At 40.6% G+C, this 24,274-nt stretch overlaps 1 protein-coding gene across 1 annotated transcript in view; it reads left to right on the forward strand.

Annotated features, from left to right (window-relative positions):
* Positions 1–24,274, forward strand: part of LOC124155431 (maestro heat-like repeat-containing protein family member 1) — a 71,022-nt gene that overhangs the window by 10,307 nt on the left and 36,441 nt on the right. Inside the window, exons 10-16 of the mRNA XM_046529236.1 lie at positions 3,769–4,099; positions 5,169–5,378; positions 5,612–5,943; positions 8,521–8,732; positions 14,678–14,849; positions 19,829–20,070; positions 21,040–21,244. Coding sequence (XP_046385192.1) covers positions 3,769–4,099; positions 5,169–5,378; positions 5,612–5,943; positions 8,521–8,732; positions 14,678–14,849; positions 19,829–20,070; positions 21,040–21,244 — 1,704 coding nt within the window. The remainder of the gene's footprint in view (positions 1–3,768; positions 4,100–5,168; positions 5,379–5,611; positions 5,944–8,520; positions 8,733–14,677; positions 14,850–19,828; positions 20,071–21,039; positions 21,245–24,274) is intronic.

The raw sequence follows: 24,274 nt of genomic DNA on the forward strand, positions 1-24,274 counted from the left end.
CTACTCGGTGCGGTGTAGAGGAAATCGTACTCTGGGCATAATCTGAACAAAGTATCATTGAATCCGGTGTGAAGTTAGGTAGGTAGTAACTGTTCAGCGTTTTGCCTGATGTTCCTTGCCGCGAAGAGCAATTTTTTTCGGCTCCGGCTGCGTTGCATGCCCAGCTAGATCAGTTCGTCACAATCGTGAGCTAGCGCACAATTGTTATGAAGTGTTGCATTTCGCAGGATAACCGTACTCCTCGATACCTTGCATACAGTCCGGCCAGCGAGAGTCGTCCGATGACGACACAATAGGAGGGGAGGAGAACCTTGCGCCAGCAGTTTGCAGCCAATGGCTGTCCCCCAAACGCACCTCACACCATCGCCTAGTCATACAACGTTGTCAAAAGCACACAGAGCAGCGAAATAAGCCTGATCCACTGAAACATGCCCTTTCTTCGAATCCCCAAAACAAGTGATTCATCCACTGGGTCCTTCACGCTCGCCATCCTTTCCGTCTCCTTTCTTCACGGAGCCCTTTATAGGCATTTCACTTTCTTACCTTGCAACGCTGCCCCAACCTAGACTATTCTGCCTGTCATCGGACAACTCTCGGGGTCCGTAGGTTTATCAACGTAGGAACAAGGTCTTGGAAGGCATCTAGTTCGTAAATCGGACTTACTGTACTTGGGAGGACATCAACCCTCGATTACGTCATGCCGCATGCCAAAACTGAAAAGAAATTTCCTGTTTATATATATTTCCGCGTAATTTAATCGCGTTTATCACGTACGGTTTTTTCGATGATTCCGAAAAGAAACGTTGATACGAACTTCGTTATTACGAACCTCCGGTTTTTCGGTCCCTTGAACTTCGTAATAACGAGAGTCTGCTGTAATTTTTTTAATGTTTTGACGGTTTCATTTTTAACGTTAGAAATCAAGTGAAGATGTTATGTCTCTTGTGACGTTAGGCTTGTGAACCAGTCACCCGGAAGTCTTGGGAAAAGTTTTCTCAAGTGTTGGGAACCGAATGTTAGTGCCTGTCTTCACTTTTGTTGGCTCTGCTTGAATACCTTTCTACATTCTTTAAATCTAAAAGAATTATCCTTATGTCTTTTCAAGGAATATCTTCCATAGACATTACTTTTTACTCTCATGTATCTTTAACTAGTTTCTAAGTTTTTTTTTTGCCTTGAAATAATATACAGTGGAACCTCGATTTATCGTTTTTCAAGGGGATGGATGAAAAAAACGATGAATGCGGGAAAACGATCAATGCGGGATAGTTCGTCCGGGTTGCCTATGTCCCAGGAAACACTGGATTTTTGCGAATTATGACATTCATTAATGGATTCAAAAAAGATATTAGCTTATTACAGAATTATTATTCCTGTATCGAAACACTAAGGTCATATTGTTGATTCGGATTATATCTCTTTCAAATATCCTGAAGGAACCTTGCTAAAAAAATGTTTTACTCCACTCGGAATTTTCACTGCTATTATGCATTTCTGTCCGATGTAAAAATTCTTATCCATCAAATGCCATTTCAAGTACACGTATTTACAAGAGAAATGTGCGTGTTATGCCTCAAACAACTGATTTCGCCGTCGCAGTGATTGGTTATAGGATGTATCAAGAAGTCCAAAAATAGTTTATTATTTGAAATGTTCCTTTCTTGCAATTAAATTTTTAATATGATTGCGGCAATGTGGCATTAATCGTCAGCGGCACGCCCACCTAGTCCTCAGCTTCATCCCACTTCTTGCTTTTCACCAGAGATCTCGCTCTACCCCGACCCCTGCCGTCATGCACTAGCGGACATACCGAGGCGTGCTGTAATATTCACGCATTTCTAGCCCGGATTCTTTTCTTCGTCTATCTTTTAAAGTTCTCACTTGTGTCTTCGGAAGGGCCATGGTCCGAAGACGAATAAGAATAAAACTAATAAAAATGAAACCGGACTCTATTGAACCCACATAGAAAACACTCGCCGGCTTTAAGTCAACCCACCCTGGAAAGTACGGAACCACTCGTACGAGGTGAAGTTCGGCTCTAATGCTATCGCGTACGGCGTAAGCAGAGCTTACTGCAGAGGGTGAAGCATGACCATAAGACTGCGCAATTTTTTTAATTCTATGGAGAAGGCAGCTTGCCCACTCATTTGTAACAATAAGTAGCATTGCTCTAGATGAGCAGATGAATTTAGATTGCTAGTAGGGAGAAACAAAATATCCTGAGAAGACATCGCTTCGTTAGCAACTCAGACAGGTGAGACATGTAGCATAACTCGTAAATTGTAACCAGACGCCCTGTTTTCGAAAAAAAATCCGCATCAACTGCCGTGAAGCTCACTATCAGCTGCGAGGATATCAATATTCGCCAGAAATCACCATCTTATTATTCCAACTATTTCCTTGCTTAAAATGGTTAAATAACGTTAGAAATACGTCAAGTTTGGTATCATCCTTTTTTGAATTACGTGCACATCACTAATAACTCAATCTAATAAAAGTATAATACCAATTGCCGAAATTCATTTTTACACACCTTTTGGGCTGATCAGTGATTCATGCAGCAGTTGACCTCCAGAGGTGGGGATCTTTGAAGCGAGTCAGCTAAAAAAAAAGTCAGCGGTCGAGAAAGGGGGAAGCGTGAAAAAGGTTTCTTTTGTTCTCGAGCAACTTGATATTTTCTTTCGAAGCTAAGGTCTTCGTAATACGATCCCTGCTCGAGCTGGAACTTTTTTTTTATTTCGGAGAAATGGAACGCTTCAGACGGGGAGAGGTGAGTGCTGAATGGAGGGGGATACCGAATCTTGGGAAATGCGATAATGTGACTATCCCACGGCACTCAGCTTCTCCCTATTGTATTTCAATCTCCTGGGGAAGATTCAAACTTTGTGTCTCTCGTTATTAGCCATAAACAACACGTTGTAAACACTTCGTCTTATTTTTGTCAAACGATGAATGCGAGAAAATTATACGACGGGACCACGATCTTCAAACGATCAATGCGGGGAAACCGATACTTCAGGGAACGATAGATGCGGGAAAAAATTACATAGTCTTTATGTAACTTAATTTGGGACCAGGAGCGGCGAACGATGAATGCGGGAAAACGATTAATGCGGGAACGATAAATCAGGGTTCCACTGTACCAAGTATTTTTAAGCCATGTTTTGTATGAGTAAATTTTCATCTTTGATGCCTAAATATTTCATGTTACAGAATTACAAACTGCAAACAGTAAATTTGAGGAAATTTGTAAACTTATTCATTGCAAATCCTTGCCTCTTTTAGAGCAGTAAAGTATCCCGTCATCTCTAGCGTTGCTTTTGCCTTAACCAGCATTAAAATTATTAAGAATACTTAAGAAATGGTTAGAAAATTTTTAAAGCAAAGGTAAGATGGCAGTTATTCCATGTGTTTCTAAAGAAATAATTTACAAAATTCAGCGTTTCCTGGGACATAGGCAACCCGGACAAACTTTCCCAAAGGAGGATGAATGGATCATAAGAGCTCTGATGGTCCCCCAGCATTATCCTCTGGTTTTTTTAAGAGTTGTCTTATCCTTAAGGATTTGATTTTATGAAAAAATGGGAACCCTGGAAATGGACCACGTGCTGTCCATGTGATGACTAATCCTCACGCTTCGCCACTGCTCTTTTAATGTGTTATCAATAACTGCTGAAGGTTTGCTCATGCATGGAGTCACATAGGATATTAATCGAAGGAATTTTAGTTTTTGTGTAACGTCTCTTGCCTTTTCTTTGCGTGTGCCAGGTGGGGAGTGCGGTGGAGGACTTGTCTAGTGTGGAGCTGGGTCATGCGTGCAGCCGCTCGTTGCACCAGCTGGCGTCCACGGTGCCCCGTCTGGAGGGCAGCCTCAAGGTGCTGCTGGCCAAGGTGCTTGTCAGCCCCCCCACCCCTGCCACCTCTCCTCCCCACTCCTCCTCCTCTCCGGACGCCTTCCACCACCACCACTGCCCACACCCCTCCACGCCTGCCATCCTCCGCTGCCTCGCCCTCCTATACGCAAAGGGAACCGAAGATGACCCCCTGAGCTCCAAACTGCCCAGCGAGAGCGGTGACGAGGGTGCAAAGGATGCCAAAGGTCAGTCGACATGTTGCGTCGTGGGTTTCTTGCCACTGCTACTCGACTTCATTGCGCAGTACTTGTTGGTGCATTTTTTGATGAAATCCCTCTGTACAGTCACTTCGCCATTAGTATAAAGGTAGGGGAATTTTAAAATAAACTGGAAATCAGGGAAAAGTAAGGATAATTGAAAATGAAAAGTTTGTGTGAACCCTGGTGCTAACAGACCGAGGCATTAATGTTTCAAGTACTGCGGCACATCATTTTGATGGCAGCAGCCGTCACAAGTGGAAAATATGGACATTCCTTAATGCTGCTAGTTAGCATTGTGGGCTCTATTAATGCCATATTAAATAGACCGTTGACATTGCAAAAAGACACTGATGACTGATTGTGCAACATTTTGATTACTCCCAGGAGGATCATGAAGATTGACCTTAACTCCAACTGTGAGCAACTCTCTGAGGACTTGTGAAAGTCTTTTGAGGACGTGTCAATTCTGTACAATTGATTCTTACTCTCCGAATGATGTCATGCTCTTTGCTGTCTACCATTCTATCATGGTCAACAGTGAAAAAAGCTGTCTAATGTGAGGGAGCGTTGATGTGTTACCTAAGCACATTTTTGGCAATTTTTGACCCCTTATCCCTCATGTTAGAAAAAATAAGAATTTGGTGAACCTTGTTCCCACCTGGGAATGTAAGAGTGTATGATTTTTTATATTTGATTTTAATAGATAAAACAAAACCTTGTGTACGATTTCCTGAAGTATTTCTTGAGCAGTGTCACAGGATTACTATAAAAAAGCATAATATTGAAGTACTAAGTAGTATTTAATAGTTAACAAAATTTATATAAGTTTTTTACGAAACTATTATTAGTATGCATGATGCTATGTACTATGTTGGAAAATATTTGAGCGGGAAACTAACCAAATGCTCTTTTACTTTCCTCACCAAAGAGGAAGACAGTCTGTCTAATGTTTGTAGTCCTGTGATGCCACCCCTCCACTCGTCAGCAAACTTAATCAAACTCATTAGAAGAGTGATGATGTCATGTGTGAACATCCCCTTGTATTCTTCCGCAGTTTGGTCCCCTGCTGCCCCCAGTCTGGCCGAGGCGTTGGCTGTGTATGCTCGGTGTTTCACGATTCTGGGTCATCCGTTCTATCCATCTGCCACGTGCTCCCTCGGCATCAACACGCTCATCTTTCTTCAGCACTATGCTGGTAACCTGCACCCCACATTGGTGTCCTTGTACAAGGAGAAAATTCCTGATCTCATACAGACCCTTAAAGGTAATCGTAATATTTTCTTATTTTTCTGCTGCATTTTTATTTGAAAATCAGAGTATGCCCACAAAATTTCCTTTCATTTCTTGGTAAAACCTCCTCAAGTTTTCTCTAAGTGGCTTAATGAAACTGAGCCTTTGCTCATGATTGATGCATATTTGCATATTATTTGCCATCTGACAGAATATACATAGACTCCATCCCACCATCACTCTCTCCTCTCCTCCTTTCACATGCAGGTGGCCCTGAGGAGTTTGATGAGGTGGCGTGGTCCCGTCTCATTGTGGGCCTCTTGGACTCGTCACTGGCGCTCGTGGGTGATGCCGAGTGGGTCAAGGGCGTGGGACGTGCCCTCACCTCGCTCCTCATGGACGTTGCAGCGCCCCCTGTCGCCACGTCCTCCTCCTCCTCGCCCCCCGTGTCCACCCTGTGCCCGCGACAGAGGTCGCTCGTCTTTAGCCTGCTCGGTGCTGTGGGCGTATGGTGCACGGACCAGGAGTTCCTGGAGCTGCGAGTCATTGAAACCCTCCTCTCGTCCCCGTACGACGTCACGTCCCCGGCAGAGGCAGAGGTTAGCCTTCTCATCTCGTCTCTCGTCTTGTTTTCTCTCAGGAGTGCAGTCTGATCACTCTTTATTTGACTTCATTTTCAGCTAATTCTGCATGAACTCGTGGAATCAGCAAAGGCACCCAAATGTTACCTCATGGACACATTCAAACTTCTCTGTGTGATAGCAAATGGAATGTTAAGAGAGATGTGTTTTTGCTCATGTTCCATGGGCCTTAGTATTTGAGATATTATTGATGGAAAGTGATAGAAAAAATCTTGATTAATGCAACCTACTGTAAAAACAGTCCTGAAATATAATGGCAATGTAGCCCCATCCACATTTACAGAGAAACATCTTCCATTGCTAGGCAGTTTGAGGAAGAGTTTGGGCAGAGCTATGTTGTCTTTATATATAGTGGGATTTTCGTATCTCTAGTTGCATAAATCTAAGCTGTTTGCTAATCCTTACCGTTAATAATATGTATCTCCAATACCATGGGAACAGGCCCATGGGACACTGGAGCAAAAACACATGTCTTTTAAAATTCCCATTTTCTATCATAGTGAGAAGTTTGAATGTGATGATGGTGACACTCCTTTGTTAATACCATTAGTAGTTGTAATCCCCACACTTAAGTTCATTGGATAATTAAGAACTGTGCTTATTAGCCAAAAGGCAGGCAATCAGAGATTAGTAAAATATATTATTATATGCAGTAGAACTTGTGTGTGAAGGGAACACAAAAAATTAACGTGCCAACCAGGCAAGTAAATACAATAGACTGCGTATTGTCCATGTGTGAGTTCACGCTCCTATGTTTTTTGCGATCCTTATAAAAAAATTAAATCGGACGCAAAGTACCAAGATTATTGCATTTTAATGCGAGACTACACCAGGATTATTATTCCCATCAGAATTCTCTTCATAAACCGGAGTTATTTTCTTTACTTGCTGACAAGGATTGCTTCAAGTTTACTTGGGCGTCTACTCCAGCATTACAGATGACGATCAGCGGCGGGGAAAAAACTCTTGTTTAATTTTTAAGAAGATTTTTCAATGATTTACCAATAGGGTGGTTTCCTTTATTTTTTTTATTGCCTAAATCGAAAGATCATTACTCCTGGAGTAGGTATTTCACGCTTTTAGATTTTTAAATGATGATGTCTACTTTTTGTGATTAAATGAAAAGTGAAAATTTTCAAGCATGCGAAAACGCAAAGGGTAAGTATGAATGCTGGGATAACTCCGTGTGACGTCGTTCTGGTTCCCGCTGCCGCAATTGAGGTGACCTTGGGGCGAGGCTCGAGTGCTGATACGATGCAGGATGCTAGCAGGTAGCAGAGCACCTGGTAGCGCTTGGCTTAAATAAGGATTATTAGTACCTTATCAAACGAGGAAAACTTTCCGACCTTCGCCAGTTTTAATAGGTGATTATTAGGAGACGTTTCCCTGAGCTCTGTGCCTCATGCATGCATTGGTAATTTCAGACGATGTAAAACTCCTATCTACTCGTATAGAAACGAGGTCCCTGTGACGTCACGTGGAGTGGGTTCGCATGGGCGCCAATCTGGCCTTTTTCAAAAGAGGATAACATTGACCGTTGCCATTCGTCTAAACTGGGATTTCTAAAACCAAATAATTTTTATATTATGAATACACTAATGGTGGGTAACGAATCGCAATCAATGCCTTTCGTTTTCTTTGATGAAGGAAACTACCCTATTATAGATTAAGAGAAATGTTATCTACAATCTTTAATAGTAAAATTCATAGCGCAAATGCCGTGGCCTCGAATGTGGCTGATTACGGCCCAAGGGAACTGGAGATTTCATCGCACTCTGGCATGTTTATGCCGAGGCTACTTGAGGTCATTCTGGAGAGGAAGGGTAGCGGGAGAAGTGGAAGTAGAGAAAGCATGAGTCATAGCCAGGCACTCACTTGAGTAGAAAATTTGCCATAAGTCCTGGTTTCCTATAACTGCTGCTGCAAGATGGCGTGATCATGCCACCATTGCCTTCACACTAGTTCCGTGCTTATTCTTTCCAAGCATCGTGGTGCACGATCACGCTCAGTGAGCACGGATCCGTGTCCCGCAGCAGTTGCATCCTGGGCAACTTGTGCGTGACGCGACTACGCGGCGTGGTGCCTGAGAGTGTAGTTTCCAACGTCGTGCAGTGATTAGGAAGCATTTGTGCAAACCACTTTCCTGAATCCATGATCACACAGCCACAGTCGCATGGTTTTCGGAAACCAGGTTTTACGCAGAGGAATGGTAGTCTTAGGCTGGTCAGCAATATTACAATAGGCATTGTTGGGAGAGCAATAAGAAGGTTACATTTTGAAATTTTGAGTAGTACTAACCCTGTGGCTTCAAATTTATCCCCTCCAACTTTTTCTCTCTCTAGGAGTGATGTAATGGGGGACTATATTTGAGCAGACTTCTTACATGTGACATTTATTTGTTTTTTTCAAAGTTGAATCCTCAAAAATTGGGACAACTTTATTAGGAAAGATATTTGTTTTACGTATATGCATATATTAAAAATTTCGGTGATGTGATTGTCATGTATGATATGTATTTTTTGTGTTGACCCACAGGCATGCGCTGCAGCGCTGGGCCGAGTGACCAAGCGCCATCCCAAGCTGGTTCTGAAGGCGCTCTCTGCCAAGGCCAAAGACTTTGGCTCTGCCATGAGCTTGCAGAGCGCGAGTCACGGGAGTGGGGGATTTGGCATTGTGGCGGCCAAGCACTTCATCCAGAGGCTACCGTTTGGAAAGGCATCGCAGCAGGCCAATGAGGAAGCTCGCAGGTGTGTGTCTGCACAAATTTTATACTATACATACCTACTTATTGTACTTTACCCACTTGCTCTTGAGCTACAAAGCTATGCTACTCTACTGACTTTGTTAGTCATTTTTACATATTCTCTTGAGATTTGAGTAAAGAAAATAGGGGAGGGTATAAAAGTATCATTTAAGGAAGAATGAGCAATGCAATGGTCCACTCTGATTACTCTGAATATGCCACTGGGCTGGAGGAGGGTTGGCTACCGCAGCCAGCAAAAATGTATTTGTAACCACCTCAACTGTTTTAATAGTTGACTGTTACATGTAAAACTAGCTGAAAATCCAGGGTGTAGGCAATTAGATGATCTTTCAACTTTGCAAATGATTCTTACCCGAGTTTGATGATAGCACTTCCTGTTAGGGATGAGTCGATTCCAAATGTCGATTCTCGATTCCACCGATTCTCGGGCACGGAATCGGAATCGAGAATCGATCGCCTAAAGTCGATTCCGATTTCATCGATTCCAGGAAGATAAATGTTTTGAGCATAGACTATAAGTTTGGGGCACAAAGGCTGCCACACATCTAAGCGGCCGCGGTGTCAGCCTTGCCCGCGCGGAGGATACGCCCGGCACGCGGGTGCTGCGACTAGCATACCTAAGCGGCCTCGGAAACATGAAAATGTTGGCAAGAGCGACAAACCGACAAACCCTGAAATGGCGCGTGATCATGAGCAACTCTAAGAGAAAAAAAAATTGGAAACCTCGGGATCGGGAAGCAATGCATGCGTTTTCCGTTCTTTTATTAGCCGCTGGTCACGGCAAATCAAAGTATTGCGATTATGAATCACATTCGGAGAATTCATCTCGACCACCAATTTTAAAGCATAATAGATCGAAATATATTTTTTTTATTTTCGAATGATATTTGAAGTCTGATGATAATAAAAACGTGCAGAGAGCGAGTTTTCCTGTGAAAAAAGTTTCTTATAAATACGCGCTGAGAGCGGGTTTTTTTATATACGTAACTTTTTTAGACTAACACGCGTCTGCGTCAATAATAAAAAAATTAGACACATTCGCGTTTGTATAGCCCAGTTTCATCAATGCAACCCTTGAGGAAGTTGATACTTGCTTGGCATAAGCCGCTGCGGCCTCCGGGCGGACTCGACAGGTTGCGTTCGGCCGCCACCGCGCACCCGCCAGGCTGTTCTCGTATGTATGGACGCAATGAACGCTACATTCTTGTTTAGCCACCGCGGCCAAACGAGAATGTAGCCACCGCGGCTATTGTTATTTTTAGGGATGGTCGGATCGGATACCTCGGATCCAAATATACGAGGATATTGCCCTTCATCGGATACATCGGATCCAAAGTCGCGGAAGACATCGGATCTGGATCCGAAATTTTAAATAATAGATTCAGTGAATGCAACGCCCCATCAGGGTGGAAAGAGTTCCGATTCTCTCTTCGAATGCCTCGTCGCATGCGATTCTTGTCCTACTCATCAACCGTTTTGTTTGAAAGCTCTCGCAGAGGTTGCGAGTAGAATTTCAGCCGTGGCCAGGATTTTCAGCCAGAAAATAAAAAAGGCAAAATACGACTGGCACATAGTGTGACTCTTCCCAAGAGATTGAACAATCATCGGAGGAATTTCAGCGCCATAGGATAATAACCACGTCAAAAGTAACTACGTCGCAGATTTCAGAAAACCACCCTCGGCCGTCCACCAGCCCGTGCCTCTGTTGTTTTTTTTGTATCCGAAATCACACGGTCCAAAAATCATTGTCTTCTAAGGAAAATATCAAATCACATGAAAACAATTGAAGCGTGTTTCATACCTAACTCGCCTCACCAACTGACCTTTTTTGGCCTACCTGCTTCAATTCTCTGTTTCTAGACGACAAATGCTAGGAGAGTGACTTTTTGGGGCCGAAGATATCTTGATAGCTTCGACAATTAGATGATATGCACGGGATTTAAAAAAGAATTAGACCAAACGAGACGCATTCCTGACGATATTTCTGTTTATTTTTCAGCTCTAATTGATCGCCACTCAGTTTTCTATCTACAATTCTACAATTACACTTTACTGATTGTCCAAACAGCATAATTTTCAAAGAAACAAGCGCAGCATTAACCCCTCAAACAATTAGAGACGGATTGGAAACGCCAACTACATATATCACGTAGCGCGCCCGGCTTCGCTTTGAAGGCAACGACGTCACTGAAGCAAGATCTGATTTCTTCGTCCGACTCCCTCATTTGTAGCCTTGTTGTTTGAAATACGGAGGGAGCGCGCTCCTTCCTCTCCACCTCTCCTTCATGTGCTCCTTCCCAGTGGCGTAGCCATGGGGATGGTCCGGACCTCAACCCCCGAAATATAAAAACACAGTTATTGTCCTTCACAAAAGAAAACAAAATATTGAAAAATCAGGAATTTACAAAATTTTTCTTTAACAAATTAAGTTTTTCGATTATAAAAAGTGTTAAAATTAGTTTAAAACCCATTATTTAGTGCCCGGTTTTTTTTTAAATTTCCCCCCTGGTTTTGAATCCCCCCCGAACGAAAATCCTGGCTAAGCCACCTCTCCACCTCTCCTTTACGTGCTTCTGCTACCCACTTCTTCCTCATGCTAAGCGGTTGAGCACCTCGTCACACATGACGTTAATGCCGTTTTAAATACTGTTAATTGTGTTGCTAATTGCACAGTTGCAATTCAATTTAATGATACGCCGATAAAAATGTCTTGCGTGTAAACATTTCCACTGACAATGAGATAAGGAGAACCAATGAATGCCATGTGCGTGCACTGTGGCGTAAGTTATCCCGAGGATGTGCTAAATCCACCTCACCATACTGAAGCATTTTCGGATGAAACACAAGTCCGTAAGTGATGAGAAAGCAAAATTCGGGGGAAATGTGCATGAGGAAAATTGGAATTAAGTCGATGGCAGGGGGGTACCCAGGAATTTTGTTAAGGGGGGATCCAAAACCAGGGGGAAAATTTTTAAACAACAGGGTACAAAGGAGAGGGTTTCAAACTAATTTTAACGCCCTTCATAATAGAAAAACTTCATTTTTCAAAGATTCATTTTTTTCATTTTTGTAAATTCATGATTTTTAAATATTTTGTTTCCTTTTATGAAGGAAAGTAATTGTGTTTTTTATATTTATATTCCTCTCGCTACGCCACTGGTCAGTGGTTCATCCTAAGATTTTTCCTATTTTCATTTCCAAACCCAAGCGTAACAGTTTAGGCCCTGAGTATGTGAAGATGTTTTTAAAAAACAACTTGAAAGCCCATAAAATAATTTTTAATTTATAAAAATATTAGAATGTGAATGAAAATCTAAGACGCATTCCATTGATTGTATGTACCCACAATAAACTTGAATAATGACTTTGTTTAATGGCAGGAATTTGAAAATGCATTTGGATTCGAAAATATCCGATTCGAAAGATCTGGCTCCAAAAATCCTGGATCCGTCCATCCCTAGTTATTTTATTCCATTCAATTCTTAAATTTTAATGACGGCGATGCTACAGATAAATCAAAATCCCACCAGTTAGAATGAACAAGAATCGATGGAATCGGAATCGAGAATCGGGAATCGATTTGAAGGAATCGAAATTGGAATCGGAATCGAAAAAAAGTGGAATCGACTCATCCCTACTTCCTGTCGACAGATTTCTGAACCGTCTGGCCTCGTCAGCTCTGTAAGTGAAACTACTCGTCTCGACTGGAATTTTTTTAGTACTCGCACATCCCTGCCTTTCCCCTATTTTATCTTGTGTTTTCAGGTTTACTTGAAATTTAACCCTCTCAGTGCCCCTGCTCTCCTTGGAATGGTGCCAGTGTGAAATACATTTTATATTTGAAAAAAATACCCTTTTGAAAATAGAATTTCTTTGATGTAATTTTTTGGCATTCCCTTTTTTTATATTGCTCCTACAAATTAACTGTCAACTTTGAAAATTTGAGTCGTAGCATTTCATTGATGCTGATGTATTGGCTTGTGGCACTTTGAGGGTTAAATTTTAGACTAGATTGTTCTACTTTTGCCTCTGAAGGGTTTTCAAGGCTATTTGCAACGGGAGCTTGTTGAAGACTGAAATTGCGGACATGCCTAGTAATATTCATGATGATGGCAATGATCTTCAAATTTCATAAGTTGTGATACTCATCAAAGGCTTGTTTTTTACCTTCTTTCCTCTCTATTAGTTTGGGTTTTTGTAATTTTAATATTGCTTTGAAGCATTGAATCCAGGATAATTCATGTTTGTTTCCAAGATAATGCCTGCTGTGTTTTACCTGACAAAGTAATCCTGTTCAGTCAAGACATCTATTATGCAAATTTTTTAGTGTTATTTTTATTACAGTGCAACCTCGATAAAACGACACCCCACGGTGCACCAATTACACTCGCTATAGCGAATTGTCGCTTTACCGGAGGAGGGGCAAATAATAGCCAATATACCTTTTGCGAACAGTTATATAGGAACAGGAGTGGTGCGGCGACAGATAAATTTCTATCCGATAAACGTAAGCATAAATCCAGACGAAAGGCGATGTTTTTTTGCATCACTAAATTTATAAGTTCAAACAATTTATAAGCGCCACACTGAATAAAAATCATGCAAAGCATGGTTTTGTCAATCATTATGCCAATGCACAACCGAGGAAGCCATTTTTCTATGCACTTAATTAGCGCATATACGTAATCATTCTATAATTTTGGTATAATCCATTGAAAATACAAAAATTAACTGATAAAACTGTATCGTGGTTATTTAATGCCTCTAATATTTCCATTGGTGTATGTTTATTGTTCCTGTAGGTTAAGCGGCAGTAAAGTGAAATAATGTATTGCATTTGTTTCTGCAGTTTCCCACAAAAATTTGAGCACTCCATTAACTTCATTTCTAACAGATCGCTAGCAATTACAGAGATTAAGGAATCTTGGTGTAAGTTTTTCAGGCGGTGAAACCCTTGCTATGGCGAGAGCCAATACCAAAAGGGCCTCGTTAAAACGATTTTTTTAACATGCTTATTATAGGGTCAATCGACGGTGCATCGCCTATCTCTCGTAATAGCGGGAGTCTCGCTATAGCCCGTACTCGCTTTAACGAGGTTCCACTGTAGTTGTTTAATAAGTGGCTTTTATGTTCTTTCTTTACTTTTTTGTTATCTTTCATGAGTGCCTGCAAGGAAATACATACCATAAAATAGGATGACTGTGCCTATTTGGAATGTTTTTTTGCCATTTTGTCAACTGTTTAAGTTTCCTCTTTTGATAAAAATCATAAAAGCTGGTGAAAAAATTTGATTTTTCAAATTGGATTCAAAAATGTTTAGTACAGCTAACGTAATTAAAAAATAAAGAATTTACTCTGGTCAAGGTCACTCACATGAGATAGGGTAACTTCTTTGGTAGGATTCCTGTGTGGGAACACACTTATCATGTACGCAGGGGTCTGTCAAGAGGGAAAACACACCTTTTTTTCTCTCTTGACTAATTGAAAATAATGGACCCCGTCGTAATTTTACTCAAAATGTAAGGATACTGTTTTTCAAACAATAAAAACTTGATTGGGTCTCTAATCATTGGTAATCAACCGTTTGGAATGAAAGTGGATTGGAATGATTGCAATCATTGTGAAGCATATTGCCCCAGGGACAGGAACCTTTACCTTGATTGTGTTTTATCAAAATGTGGCTTGTGGCTTAGCCTGGGGTGAACTCTGCCCTCATTTACCTGAACTAACCTTTGAGTAGAAACAGTGAGTGAGTGCGCTCTGAGCCACACACTGTTTGACTCTGCAAGTGTCCATGATCACTCATTTGTGTACTCAGACTTGTGCAACTTGGAGTATCAATTGATTAAGGATTCCGGTTGGTACTCACTTCTGTAAATTGTGCTTTCCACCCTTACAATCCTAATTAATCTAATGTTTCTCTTGTAGACGGAAGGAGGCTGGCTTTCAAAGGGCCACTGTCACACTCTTGCTGTGCTATGGACGTGCTGCCATTGCCATTTCGGGAGATACTGCTTCCATGTCATCATTCCTAGATTCCAAAACTGCGGCTGAATTGGGAGCTATTTCGTGGATATTGCAGCATTTGGATCCAGCAAAGGTATGCGTGTTGGAAAAATATTTTGGGGCTGTGTAGTTCTGTGGAGCTGAATGTGGTGGAAGTAACCAGGAATGCCTCTAGGAATACTGTGTACTCAGGTTATCCATAACATTTTTCACATAATGTGTAGGGCAAAGAATTGATGGTAGATAAAACTCTCGAATGCCATTATTGAATATTACCATTTTTAGTACAAAAATGAGGAGTACAACCATGCCTCAGTTAGCGCAATTTCAATTAGCACAATTTTGATATACATAGTCCAAATTCATACCTAGGAGAAACTTCCCAACGCTGCTTTGCGTAATCAAATAACCTTAATATTCTCTTGATAAAACATGAACTTCCGTTAAGTATACATGAAATCACTCTCATTTTATGTGTGCTAGCAGCATTTTTTGTCTCAAATCTTATTCTTTGTTTATATATTCCTCAAAATCCAGCGCAATGCCAAAAGCATCACTCATCATGCTGTCTGAGTAGCCAATCGGCCTCTTGGACTTCCGTAGGATCAGCTTCCATAGGTCTACCTATGAAAGTAATTTATCTTGTCTCCTTCACTCAATGATATTAGTTAATTTAGATCAGGAATTAAGTTTGGAGCTAGTAAAAGTGAGTCTCTGTAAACATACGGTTTGAAATGTATTTTTTGCCATCCTGGGTAAAAGAGTTCTTGTGGATTAAAGACCTGAGTCACAAATATAGCTGCTGCTTTGAACTCCTTGCACATATTTTGGAGGGATGAGAAAGTCTGACTGGATTTGGAAAATAAGCATGGTCATAACACACAAAGCTGATTGTGGGTGCATGAATAATAATATGTTTGATTTACTGCAATAATGAACATAACCAGAAAATAAAGTGAAAAAGTTTCTTCCGATGGCAAAATAATTTCTACGAACAAGTTTCAGGGGCGGCGATGGGATCGCCCATCTCTCCAGCAGTGGCGGATATTTATGTGGAACACTTAGAAACAGTGGCAATCGAAAATGCAATGCATAAACCCAAAATTTGGTTACGTTATATAGATGACACTTTCATCATTTGGACGCATGGTTGACAGAAGTTAGAAGAATTTTTTGAATATTTAAATACCCTTAACGGCAATATTAAATTCACTAGGGAGATAGAAGAATCCGGAAAACTGCCATATCTCGGCGTCTTGGTGAAGAAGAATGACAACGGAAGCCTAGGCCACACCGTGTATAGAAAACCGACATCAACAAATCGGTATCTCCATGCCAGTTCTCATCACCACCCTGCTCAATTAAACGCTGTGATGATCTCTCTAATTGAACGTTCGATCCGGCTGAGTGACCCTAAGAATCTATCTTCAGAAATTATTAAGCTGAAATCCATCCTACGTCTTAATGGTTACGACAACGGAGCTATATCCCGCAATTTTAAGAAGATTATCAACAAGGACAACAGGAACAATTCCCAAGACGCAGAAGACATCATTAACCAAAATAAAGCCTTCCTCCCCTACGTGAAAGGAACGATGGATAAGATCGGTAACATCCTCCGGAAATTTGACGTTAAAGCCATTTTTAAACCACATGCCCAAGTACGACACCTCCTAGGAAATGCCAAGGACGGGACGCTACTTCAAATTGAAGGAGTATACAAAATCCCCTGCCGTTGGTGCGAGAAGAAATACATCGGGGAAACCGGACGAACAGTCAAAACTCGGATAGAAGAACACAAGCAGGCCATTCGACTGGGTTACCCTTCAAAGTCAACCGTAGCGGAGCACGAAGCCACCGGACATGCAATCGACTTGGAAAAATCAAGAGTCATCGCCAGGATAAAACATTTTAAAACCCGACTCATCTGCGAGGCCATAGAAATAAAGAAAAACAAGAACAGCTACAATAGAGATACCGAATTAAGAATCAGCAATACTTGGAACCCAGTCATCCGCAACATTTCGCTATCTTCCCCCTCCAGTCCTAACTCCCCACACCCTCCGCCCACCCCTCCCACCTGAAATATAAAAAGGCAGCAAAAAACCAATCCCAACATTAATCCCTTGAAAAAGTGACCAGCAGTCGGTCGCGAAACGTCGGGGCAATCTCATTTACGACACGCGGCATACACCCGTATGTGAGTTATTTTTAATCATCATGAGCCGCGAAAGCTTCAATCTAGAAATTGAAAGTGAAAGTTTGGATTATTCATGTTTTCTGAATATGTATTTGTGCCGCCAAGGCCCATCGTTAGCGGAAATATGGTGGAGTTTGCTGTATCTATGTGTCCACTCAAACTCCAAAAGGTTTTTGCCCTCCCCAACAACTGCAACAGCCATGCCCATTCACCATCTGCAATTTATGTAATGTATTTCTTAATAAGTTGAATGATTTCAGGGGTAATTATGTGAAATTTTTCTGGTTGGAATAACTTTAACTTGCAACTCTCACGTGAGCCTGAATCACACAATCATTTTTTCCATCCCTTCCAAGCGATAGCTCCATCAATTCCCCAATGACGACAGAAAAGTGAACGTTTCAAATCACATAGTCATTTCCTGCATTGGCTGCAGGGATGGAAATTTCATCCTTTTTTCCATCTTTTGGCACGTACTTTTTTCCATCGCTGTTACTGTCTTTTAGCCAATCAGAATGAAAAATGGAAAAGAAGAAACTTTGTGCTTTCACATGAAATATTATTCACACATTTACACCTTTAAATGCTAAAATACAATCATAAAGTCGAAAAGCAACTTCAACATGGAGTCATGTCAGAGGTCAGTTACAATTAGCGATGGACGGATCCAGGATTTTTTTTGGATCCGGATTCAGATCAGATCTTTGATTTTCGGAGCCGGATCTTTCAGATCGGATATTTTCGAATCCCAATGCATTTTCAAATTCCTGGCGAATTTGAAAATGCATTGGGATTCGAAACTTTGTGCTTTCACATGAAATATTATTCACACATTTACACCTTTAAATGCTAAAATACAGGAGAGGAAAAGGAGAGGGGAAAAATTCAGGAGAGAAGACGTTGAACCAGCTATACAAAATCATTAGTGAAATGTATTCGACAGGTGAGATACCAGAGGACTTTGAGAGGAACATTATAATCCCTATCCCTAAGAAGAAAAGAGCGGAGAACTGCGAAGATTTTAGGACCATTAGCCTGACTACACATGCGTCGAAGATACTGACAAGGATCATCTATAGAAGAATAGAACGAAAAGCAGAAGAGTACTTGGATGAAGACCAATTTGGATTCAGAAAAAACAAAGGCACAAGAGAAGCAATATTGGCCCTAAGACTGCTCATAGAGAAGAGAATGGAAAAGAACAAGCCAACGTTCATTGGGTTTGTGGACTTAGAGAAAGCATTTGACAACGTGGATTGGAGCACAATGCTCGGAATCCTAAAGGAAATCGGGGTTCTTTATAATGACAGAAGAATCATCCACAGTTTATACAAAAACCAAGTAGCCGTGATAAAATCAGGGCCCAGCTGTGAAGAAGCAAGAATTAGGAAAGGAGTGCGACAAGGCTGTACATTGACACCCGTAATTTTCAACTTTTACATTGAGAAAGCCATTAATGAAATCAAAGAAAATGCATTGGGAGTGAATATTCATGGAGAAAAAATTAGCATGCTAAGATTTGCCGATGACATAGCCGTTATAGCAGAAACAGAGACGGATTTGAAAAATATTCTAGTTAATATGGGTAGGGTAATGGGTAGATATCAACTGAAAATAAGCACAAAGAAAACCAAGATATTAGTATGCAGCAGAAGAGAAGAAGTCAAGACTAACATTAAAATAGGGAAGCAAAAACTGATAGAGGTGGATGAATTCTGTTATTTGGGAAGCAAGATAACTAGTGATGGGAGAAGTAAGAAAGAAATTATCAGCAGAATAGCCCAGGCGAAGAGAGCATTCCACCAAAAGAGAGACCTGCTTACAGCAGGAAACTTATGTATGGAAGTAAAGAAACAATTTATAAGATCCTACATCTGGAGTATGCTCCTATACGGAAGTGAGGCATGGACAATGACCGCAGCGGAGAAAGCAAGGATAGAGGCCTTCGAAATGTGGTGCTACAGAAGAATGATGAAAATCAAATGGATCGACAGAGTTAGTAACAAAGAAGTCCTAAGAAGAGTAGGAGAGAAGAGAAGCCTCATGAAAACCTTAATAAGAAGACGGAACAACCTTATAGGCCACATCCTGAGACATGATGGCCTGATGAAGACAATCGTCGAAGGACAAGTGGAAGGTAAGAATGGAAAAGGAAGACCTCGAACAAAATATATGGAACAAGTGAAGATAGATGGGAAAGAGAAGAAATACGTAGGTGTGAAAAGATTAGCTGAAAGGAGAATAGAGTGGAGAGCTGCGTTAAACCAATCCTAGGATTGTTGACCAATGATGATGATTAAAGTTGTATTCCATTTTATAATGCTCTTTGATACACAACATCTGTTAAAGTAAAACCTCCACATTACAAACTGAGGGATTGGGTTGGTGTGGTTGCCAGTATTTTGGCTTCACACGCCGTGGGCCTGGTGTAGATGTGTGAATAATATTTCATTTGAAAGCACTAAGTTTCTTCTTTTTCATTTTTCATAATGAATCGCTTTCACAAAGTTACACCTCAAACTATCAATCTAATCAGAATACATGCACGGCCTCTAACAGAGATTGTAACGCCACACTTGGCTTTTGATTGAATGGCAGTCGAAAATACAGAAAGTGATGGAATAAGCAAAGTAAAAAATGGACGGTGGGAATGGCTGTGAGATTCAGAAAATGAAGGGTTGAGGAATCACTCTTTTTGGCCCTTTGAAAAGCTGTCGCTGGAGCCAACACAAGGGACGGAAAAGATTATTCTGTGATTCAGCCTTTAATTTTTAGAGAAATTTGCAGTTGAATATTAAATATTTTATAACTTAATTTTACATAAATTAATAATTTGCATGATGATTTGCCCATTTACTCTGTTTCTGTTGTAGGGGTTGGACGTGAGGCTTGCTGCTCTTGCCACTCTGCGGCAGATTTGTGGTGCAGTGTTGTCGGTGCAGCCTGCTTCCTTGGCGTATGCAAATGACTGCCCAGACCAGAATAGCTTGGGCAGACAGGGAAACATGCCCATAAGTCCAGACTTGGTTCGAAAGATGCGCCAGGCGGTACTGGATCAAATTGGTGGAGAGCTAGCGATTCTAGCATCTGCTATCCAAACCCTCAACATCATGTCGTATCCTTTTATCATTTTTTTAAGTATGTTATGAGACTTTGAGCCATAGCCAAGCAAGCCATTTTTCAAAAGGTTAAAGAGCATGAGAGAGTGATGGAGCATCGTAAGTGGAATACATCAGCCGTTGTCAAACATCACGCCTTGAGCTTTGGTCATAAAATGATTTTTAAACAAGCATGGCGTTGGCTGAGACATGTGATTATCATCTATGCCTAATAAATGAAGCCATTGAAATAGGTGGAATTCTTAGCTAATTGGTGGGATCAGGTCAATAGTCAACGAGTTGTGAAATGTTCACTGTGGATCGGCTCTGTTTCTTTTTATTATATTTTCAAATCGCGTAACGGACAAGATCTTTATTATTATCACTTCACTCACTCACCTTGTCTCTTTTGCTTACCCGGATGACAGATTTACAAGTACCTGCATTGTCTCTCATATAATAATTGGGGGGATGGTTATAACCAGAGCCAAGGGTGTTCAACAATGGCCAAGGGGTTCCTGTTTCCTAGATTTTCTGCAGTTGAGAAACAAAAACTTGCCTAGTCTGTGTTTCGAATAGTAATAAACATTCAGAGTCATTTCTAAATTATGGGAAACATTATGTTTTAATTAATGTATTCTTGTAACAGATCCTGTATAATACGGATTGGAAGGCTAAAAAAAAGTTCAGAGTTAGCAGTTTTTTTTTGTCCTGATTGGGGTCTCACAGGCCTTAAGTTGTTGAAAATTTGGATTATTACAACAGATACTTTGTCTTAATAATGTATCAAAAAGCAAATAACTACCTGAGATACTGCATTTAAAGTGTGACCAACCTAACATGTGAGTGGGTAACTCAAGGAAAGTGTCACACCTCTCTTTTCCAAATCTATGGAGTCCATCTTAGGAGTTTATCTGCAATCAAGGATTTATTCACTGCATTGTTAATTGGACTGCTGTTGGTTTGCCTTGACGTGTAGCTCTCAGGAAGCTGTCCCCTCCATTGTCGTCTGATGAACGGATCACCATATTGAAGGCAGTGTTTGACACAGTATTCTTGCTCACTTTGACAACGGAGGGGCTGGAACTGCCGAAGCAGCAACTTGCAAGCGAGGGGAGTGATGTGTCGAGGGTTAGAGGAGGATCTGCATTCCTGGGTGAACACGATGAAGCATCGGGACAGGAGGAAAACGTAAGCTTTTATTCAGGGATGGGTCGTTGAATCTGCCAACCCCACAAGTCCATGCGGCCCCCAGGATTCATGGATTCGAATGTGTGTTCAATGATATTCACACAAAAAGATTAAGTGTTCTAAATTACATCTTTGTTACAGTTAAAATGTGAATGACTTGCGCATGAATGCTATTAATTGGTCTTTCTATAACTAAAATCTAGGAGTGCAATAGCTTACTATCAATGGAAAATAGTTCAACTTAAAAGTCACTATTGTTTACATTGAGACATAGAGTCTCCCGTGGTTTCCTGGCTTCAGAATTTGAAGTCGTTGAAATAGAATGGACTTCTAATTGGTGCTTTTTGAAATTGTTTCTTATGTGGTCTATGCCAGAGCCACTTTTAGAGTTTCCTGTGGTTAAACGTGCAAGCTAGGAGTGGCATCACTCACTTTCCTCTTCCTTGATCATGAAAAATTTCTTCCTGGAGGTGAATATGTATATGTGCATGCTGTCTGTAAATTTTCAAAATTTTAAGAATTTTGCAGATGTGGATTTGAGATTTGATTCAATTCCCTGAAAGATTTGACTTTGGATTTGGATTCGTGATGATTTTGGGTTCGACAAATCCCAACTTTAATTTGCACCATCTATCCAGTGGAGATGTTACACACTCTAAAAGGTTCTTAATAGTGATGGGTCGATTCCAAAATTTTATCGATTCCGATCCCGATTCCGATTCTGACATTTCGATTCCGATTCTACCGATACCGATTCCATCGATTCTGACACCATAAGCTCCAAGAAAAATAGGCAACAAGACAACCACTTAAAAAAATGTTACTCTGTGAAAGAATCAGTTGATAAAAGCATCTTTCATCACTATGTAATTAAAATGTAATAGCTAAATTTTAAAACAGAACATACCTGAAAAGTGGTGTTACCTCATAGGTATTACTTTAGAATATTAGCACTCATGTTTAATTTTAAAATAAAAGTATCTCCTTTAATATCTATCTTATATTGAAAATATCTTATCATTATCAATAATGTCTCACAAATTTAGTCTGCATTTGCTCCTTTGGAATATAATAGGGATGTGCAAGTAGCACTTTTTGATCTCGAGTCGAGTTGAAAATTACTCGCGAGTATCGAGTCGAGTATGATAATTTCTGAACCAGGCAATACAGCAATGCATACTACAATATATTCTACTCCCATTTGCTACGATGAATGTCTAGCCTAATGTAAGAAGGAAAATATAATGAGGATCGTTGATGGTTATTGTCAGAAGTAAGAGATGAATGAAAATTAATGTGTCTTCAATAGTTCCATTGGCACAATTGAAATTAATTACGTTACAGTATTACTGCCTGCAGAAAATTGCCTTTTGGTACACACTTGTGTGACTGGGCAAGTACTTTCCTACCAAAATTGCAAGATTTTGGAAACATTGGAATTTTTATTAAAAATTATATCAACGATTTTTATGGATCTTGAATCTTCATGGAATTCAAGTGGACGAAGCGAACAAACTATAGAACTAAGCTTTAGTTTTGTAGAGACAAAACATATTCTATGCATCTCATGTCATTTAATCAACCTGAAAAACTCTTGTTTTTTTAAGTTCAAGAAAGAAACTAAACGCTAAAAATGAATATCACATCAGACGGACGCAGTAATAAAAAAGGCTAAAAGAGCCTTGTGATGTGAAAACTCCCCTTTCCACGCGACTCACCTCGGCGAAGATGGAAAGGGAAAAAGGGTATTTCGGTCGGTAAAATCGGTTATTGCCTTTCACGGAAACAGTTCATTTTTCTCTCTCTAGAGATTAGGGTGGCATGCTTAAGATGTTAAGCATGCCACCTTAATCTCTTCACTTAACTTCAATACCCGAGCCATATTTCTTATGCGCGGGATGGTTTCGAAAAATATCCAATCCTTAGTATTTTCACTAGAGTAATGCGCTAAGTGGTCAAGTCGATCTATACATAATCCTTTTTAACATCCTCAGTTTTGTGTTTTAAGTCAATGAAGACGATTATCCATGCTTTAAATGACGATTTTCAAGACTAAAGTTTTAAAAAACTTGAAAAATCGGCCTCAGTTACCGAGCCTCAAGAGTTCCGCAGCGTGTAGCTCAGTCTTGACGCGCGCTTGAAAAAATCGCTCTTATTTCCTTTGTCGCAAACTTTTTTTTCCAAGATTTCTACTTAGTAATCTTTAGAAATCTCTACTTTTTATTGTGGTTCAAATTTTCCGAGTTATATTTTTCGTAAACGAAAGATAATGTCTACTTTATGTCAAATTTCACAAGAAAAACGGGTCGGCCATTTTGCGTTGTAAAACCAGACAGATGTGAGCCAAAATCTTCAATAATCATGGAAAGTATAGGCAAAGCACCAAGTAAAAGGAATATTCCGTTTTTTATTCCATAAAACTCATACCAACGCAACACCACCTGGATAAATTCAAATATTTTTTGAGGAAAAATGATATCTCGCGTGGCATTGAAAAATTTGTCATGTTTGGGCCACTGTATCTCACTAAAGGGTCGTATTTATGTAAAATGGCATATAAATCTATATCTGGTAATGATTTATGAGTATTTACGCTAATTTTCAAGTCTCTATCACCAAATAGGTCACTTTGGACTTTATTCCAGCTTTTTCCGATTTCGGACCAGTGCGCGCCGGGTCGGAAGACGATCGGCTGCCGCGGCTGGCGTAAAGGTATTCGGCGCCCACGTCGCGACAACTATAGTGTATTCGGCAAACTGAAACTACCAGGCAAAGGCATTAGAATGACTCTTCGGCTTTAAAAACTGTATTATTACATGAGTTGCATGATAGCGTTTCCTGTCGGCAGATTGCTGGACTTACTAGCCTCGAAAGCTCTGTAACCGTAACTATAGTATACTCGACTCGACATTCATAATGCTACTCGTAACGCTCGAATCGAGTACCAACTACTCGACTCGAATCGAAATTTCGAGTACTCGCACATCCCAAGATATGTGTTTTGTTATTACGATTACATGGCGCGAAAAT

This window comes from Ischnura elegans, chromosome 3, assembly GCF_921293095.1.
Source record: "Ischnura elegans chromosome 3, ioIscEleg1.1, whole genome shotgun sequence".
Lineage (NCBI taxonomy): Eukaryota > Metazoa > Arthropoda > Insecta > Odonata > Coenagrionidae > Ischnura > Ischnura elegans.